The following is a 6,510-nucleotide window of genomic DNA, read 5'->3' as shown; positions in this document are numbered from 1 at the left end:
CTGAATAAGACCCCAGATCTCAAGCAGCTCCCAAGAAATTGTGGGCTACCTCCAACCACCCTCACTATCCATGAACTCCGACAACCGCACCTCCAAACTACTCCCTACATCACAAACCACTGTAGACCCATATGAATCCAAAATCGTACCCCCGACAGCCAATGATCCCACCAAACAAAACAAGACCGACCATCGCCGACTATCAAACGAACCAGATGCTTGAATCTATCTCTACTTCGCAAGATAGCCCTCAAGCACCAAGACCTCCCATCCTCACTTCGAACAACCCACAAAAAACGTCCACGCAAAACATACGCCTCCACCCCGCCACCCATAATGATCCCAATTTAATTTAATTGATAATTAGTATCATATGGTAATCAAACATTAATTAGATAGCAATTTGTATCATTAGGAATCATATAGCAAGCAATATCAAATAAAATCACATAACGATCAGATAGCAATCAAATTTCATACCATCAATGAAACAATAAGGATATTTTTTACTTTTCAGTTTCAATGCCTCATTTAAATTGGGTTGGAATAGCTGATTTGGTTGTTTTTACAAATTTTATATTGTGTGAGTATGAGCCAAAATTTTATAACTTATTTTGGCATGCTTGCAACTAGCCTTTCAGTTTTCAAGACGATTCAACTAATCTACATTTCATAAATTAATTTTAGAAATATTTTTGAATTAATGAAAAATTCTCAGAACTAACATTTTTATACTTTTAGATTTTAGGATTACAAAATTTATAATACATTATATATAAACTCATTACAATTTTCATAAAATTAAAATATGTAGAGCATAAATATACCATAAATTATATAATACTGTAAAATAAGAATCACACAAAATTTATAGCATAAAGCACATGGCAAACAACTTTCTAAGTTTGAGATTTAGTTTCTAAATATCTGCTACCAAATTATGAAAACTAAAAGAAGTAGAGATAGCAGCGTTAATAGAGTTATTATTGGGTTTATATATAGTGCATCTTGTAAACTCTAGAGTAAAAAAAACGTAAATAACATAAATGGCTGTCGAACTCCCACCAGGATATGTCGCCCATAGACTCCGACTCACTTACTGGTCTGTGAGATCTTTGTGCTTGGCCATTCGAAGCGACCATCGACAAATAACTTCAAGACATTCAAACATGGGTAAATTAAGGTTTACCATTTTTAAAACAACTCAAGAAGAAAAGGCCCAAGGTTTAAGCTATTATAGCATTACAAGGCAAACTGTAATATATAACCCTCAGTATAACATGTGTTGAGAGAACATCATATATATTTCTACTTAACCCAATTGAAAAACAATTAATTAAACACAGATATCATTCTACACAAAATCATTACATAAACACAAAAAAGTAAAACACTTAACCAAAACCCTTTCTGTTACACAGGCACTACAATAATTCAACAACAAAATATTCAATCACCTTTCATATAATAAAATCTCTTCTCAAGCAACAAAATAGTTAAAAGGGAAGGCATTTTGTATGGTGTTGTCAATTATCTCATACTTCATTTCTTGTGAATTTGAATCACCAACTCCATAGGAGCTGAAGGCAGTTTCTTCCATGTTGATGTCCCATGGCAGCAGCCCATTCGAGTCGTCGCCCGGCAGATATTCGATGTGGTTTGGCAGCGAGCGGTAGGAGGATGATGCTGCTGCTGCCGCCATCACGGCATCCAACGGAAAGTTTGAGGTGGTGTGTGCTGTTGTTGTTTCTGCAGTGATGTCCTGATCTGCCTTGCTCTTATGAAAAACTCTGCATAAAACCCAATCCTCCTGTAGATGGATATAAAGAATATCTTTATCATGGCACTGTTGATTGAATAGTTCAGGCAACTAATTGTGTGTGGAAATGTTATCAAAATTACTTATCAATTAAAATAAATTAAGTATATATTTAAACTAATAATAATAATAATGTAGTTTAATATATTATACTTATTATCAATTAAACTTTTTATATTGCACATTTATCATCAAATCTTTAATGAAAATAATATTAGTAATTAATTTAAATATCTATTTTCTTTCCTTCATTTTCTGTAGTTGTGTTAATTATAAACCTTCTATATATACAAAAGAAGTTGATATAAATTAACTAATTTTAAATCATCAAACAATATTTTTAATAAAAAACTATAATTATAAATTAAAAAATACAAGTGTACAAGATTATTTAATTAAAAAATTAACTTATTTTATAATTAATTAATTAATTAATATTTTTTAAAAGATCAATTAATAATTTTAATGAATAATTTATATGTTCATATATATTGCCAATAAAAAGATGTATAAACAAATATAATTATGTTTATTCATATTAATTCATAATAATAGATAAATTATTATACTAGCATTGTTATTAATAAAATTAATTAAATATGTCAATTGTAAATATAATTTGAATATATTTATAATAATTAAATAAATTATACAATATCAACTATCATGAAAGAAAAAAAAATAAAATGAAAAGATAAAAAGTAGAAGAGAAAAATCATTGAAATTGGAAAAGACCTACATTTTTAGGTGGTAATGAAAAACCTTCATGGATGGAAATATAAAATACCTTGAAATAAAATATTCTCATTCCCATAATTGAAAAGCTAGTAACAAACATAATGATAAAATATCATTTTCCATACCCACCTCTTATTTCCAGAATCAAATGGACCATTATTTTGTTTTGTTTTCTTTTTCTAAGGGAACTTTATTTATCATGAAGGATTATAAACATCATGAAAGATCTGTTTGGATTGACTTAAGAAAAAAAGTATTTTTTAAAAAATTCATTTTTATTTAAACACTTTTGATAAAAACTTATTAAAATACACTTGCAAAACTATTTTGAGTGGTTGTCAAATACTTCAATTTCTTCCAAAAATAATTTATTTTTTAATTTAAACACTTGAAAATGTATTCTAAATACACTCGAAGACGATGTTAATTTTCAAATTTATGGACCTCAATAATGCAACTTTTCAGTTTTTGAGTGTTTTCAATGCTTTATTAGGTTATTTTTGTTAGTGGGTCATTATGACATTGAGAGTGCAAGAAGTGAACACACATTAAGACACCTTATATTAGTGACTGGATTTAATTAGGTTATGTTTTGAAGGTTATATAAATCAATCTTTATTGTGACACAATTCATATATTTGGTTTTGATGAACTTTCAATGAAATAAAGTTGCATATTTGTTTCTTAAAGCTGTGAACTTGTTTCTTTGTATATCTTGTGTTTAGATTTGCATATTAAACTATTCAAGCAACATTGATGAAATTATCTTATGAAGTGGTTCGAATTTGAGGTTAGAAAACAAGTGTTTTTACTCTTGAGATTGATCATCAAAGTAAATTTTGTTTTATCTTTTCCTTGGGTTGATACAATCTAAATTTGGGTTTTAGTGTATGGTATTTACAAGGGTTTTAGGTCCTATTGTGTGTTGTTTCTTCTTTTTCTTTAATTTTGATATAGGACCTAAAATTTTAAAACGTGTATGATAGATTGTACCTAAACTTTTAATGATCCATTAAATTACGTCCTTAAATGTTAAAAGTGTCTAGTTAGATTTTCATCTTTTATTTTCATATCTAATGAATTTCCATATAGTTTTCAATTTTATTTCTTACAAATTTCTATTATTTGAATCACTTTGAGTTCAAGAACCTATTTGATAGTTCAAAGATTTATAGACATTTTTTAAGTTGAGGCAAATATCAAACACAACTTTAAAAGATTTTGGATTAATAATATATTCTCATATAACCTATAAAACCTCACTAGTATTTGGAATAGTAATGTGTTTTTCATAACAGTTTCTTATAATAACTTAAATGTAAAGTTAGATGATCAATTATAGGCCATCAACACAATTATAATAACTTAAATGTAAATTTAAGGTTATATTTACTCATAATTACTGAGAAATATAGGCCATCAACAAAATAAACTAAGTTTAAAAGTTAGGAGTTAAGGTTTGGGTGGCTAATGAGATTAAAATTAGAATAAAAATATGGAATAAACATGGATAAAAGCATATAACAAATAATGAATGAATTCCCAATGTTTAAATGGAAAAATAATGAATGAAATTTAGGGTAAGTTAAGAAATGGAATATATAGAATACATAAAAAATATATAACATTTAAACTCTATGAGATTCTATGTTAAGAAAAAAAGGGATAAATTATACAAAATGCCCTTGAACTTTATATTTTGTGTCAAAAATACATTTGAACTTTCAAAAGTTTAAAAAATACCGTTAATTTTTAGAAATATCTGTTCAAAATTATCCTTACAGTTAATCTTGGATGGAAACCATTAGTGATTTGTTTAAAAAATATTTTTAAACTTTTAAAAATTTCAAAAGTACACTTAAACTTAAACCAAAGTTCAAAACCACCGTTATTGTTAATAAATGAACTAAACCGTCAATACCTTCTTTCTCTACCCTGCTTCAATATATGACCTATAACTTCTCTATTTCCTCTGTTTTTTCCTCCTTGCTTAATTTTTTCTTCTTATTAACTGTTTAACCTTTTGCTTAACTCATTAAAAAAAGATTGTCTCCTTCAGTTAACGTATATAAATTATAACAAAAAGAAAGAAAATAATGGAAGCACCAAGAAGATCTTAGAGCTTATATATTTTAACAAGATTTTAGTAGTTAAGCCTTAAGTGTGTGTTAATAACCAACTACAAATAGAACATACTTGGCTATTTCAGTTTTGGTAAGTTTTAAAGAGAGATTTTTATTTTTAGAGTTTTGTGGGATTTTATGCTTTAATTTGAAGTTATGGTTTATATTTTATTGTGACAAAATAAATTGGTATAAGAATTGGACAAACGATAGAAAAATGAGAGCATCTATATAAAAAAAATATCTATATAATTTATTTTAAACTGGGTACTTTTTGAACTCAAGAAAACTTCAAATAGATCAATCACTATACTAACGGTAGGAACCTTTTAAAGTTTTTTTTTTTCTAAAGACTAAGAGTATTAATGCAACTTTTAAAAGTTCAAAGGTATTTGAAACGGATATTAACCGTTTGTATTCATACATTAACAATAAGGGTATTTTTTTAAATATTTTCAAAGTTCAAGGGTATTTTGAAATAAAACACTAATGATTTTCATCCAAAACTAATGACAAAAGTATTTTTGAACTACTTTTTAAAGTTTAAGGATATTTTTGACACAAATACAAAATTTAAGGCCGTTTGGTATAATTTAACAAAAAAAAAAAAAAAAAAAAACTATATGAGATTGTAGTTAAGGTTGGAGCTGCAAATATGTATTAATATAGTTATGTAAAAAATTAGGGTCAAAGTTGAGACGGTACAGGGTAGGTTAATTATATACTCTAAACTGAAATTAAAAAAAAAAAAAAAAAAAGGAATAAAAAGTGTACCTTATGGAACCTAGGGGCTAATAGTCAATTGACAAAATGGAATGCATGCCAATTTGAATAAGTGACTAAATCTATAATTAAAATTTTGGTGTATTGTTATTATTATTTTGACAATATACGAGTGGAGAGTTGAACTCTGACGTTGAGGTCAATAGTACAAGACTTACATAGTTGTAGTATGCTCTATATTGACAATTTTGTGTGTTATTGACGGGTCTAGGTTTTGACCTTGTTATCAATTTTTTAGTCCAACAACACATGTAAATAGCTAGAAAGACTCAAACCTCCAATCACTTAGTCGGATATATGTCTTAACTAGTTAAACCATGCTCAATTACTCCTTAAAGTTGAAATCAATTAGAATTTTGGACGACAATAGATAACTAGAAAGAATGAGTGTGGTGATGACATAGAACAGTGTGACGGTGTTCGGATTCCAATTTTTATTCTAGGTCACCATCATACTATTTTAGGTTTAAATTTTTATTTAATATTCTAATAGATTTCTACTTAAAAGATAGTTTTCAAACATGTATGAAATTGTCGTTGACAAATCTCTCTCTATCTTTCTTGTGTGGGCATGGTGAGAGACACAATCAAATACATATGCAAGTATAAGAAAAATTAGTGAAGGGGAAAAGAGATAGGAACCTTTGGAGGCATATGTGGGGTCTCAATTCGAAACTCATGCATGATCCATCCTGTTTTGATCCCATTTGGAGCTCTGTTTCTATAAAACACCAAAGTTTTTCTCATTCCCACAACCTCTCCTTTTGTTGGATCCATCACCAATCTATCTTTCCCTGTTGCTTTCCAATACCCAGCTGTCGTTGCCCGATTGGTTCGAAACCCCGTTGCATATTTTCGATCCCGAAAGCTGAAGAAGTACCACTCGTTTCCATTCAACTTGGCTACCTCTACATAGTGTAACCATTGAAAAAATAGAGTTATCCACTTAGTCTGTATATGGTTCATAAAAATGGAATCTTCTTGTCATATTTGCAAAAGAACAGAAAGATGTAACATTTTTAGAAAGACATACTACATTTATGCTAT

At 28.3% G+C, this 6,510-nt stretch overlaps 1 protein-coding gene across 1 annotated transcript in view; it reads right to left on the bottom strand.

Annotated features, from left to right (window-relative positions):
* Nucleotides 1-1,285: 1,285 nt before the first annotated feature.
* Nucleotides 1,286-6,510, bottom strand: part of LOC120087045 (NAC domain-containing protein 21/22-like) — a 9,498-nt gene continuing 4,273 nt past the window's right edge. Inside the window, exons 2-3 of the mRNA XM_039043888.1 lie at nucleotides 6,106-6,371; nucleotides 1,286-1,810 (exon numbers count right to left, since the gene is read on the bottom strand). Of these exons, the coding sequence (XP_038899816.1) occupies nucleotides 1,481-1,810; nucleotides 6,106-6,371 (596 nt within the window). The 3' untranslated portion in view covers nucleotides 1,286-1,480. The remainder of the gene's footprint in view (nucleotides 1,811-6,105; nucleotides 6,372-6,510) is intronic.

This window comes from Benincasa hispida, chromosome 9, assembly GCF_009727055.1.
Source record: "Benincasa hispida cultivar B227 chromosome 9, ASM972705v1, whole genome shotgun sequence".
Lineage (NCBI taxonomy): Eukaryota > Viridiplantae > Streptophyta > Magnoliopsida > Cucurbitales > Cucurbitaceae > Benincasa > Benincasa hispida.
Note: the sequence above shows the minus strand (reverse complement) of the source record. Positions and strands in the feature narration are given on the sequence as shown.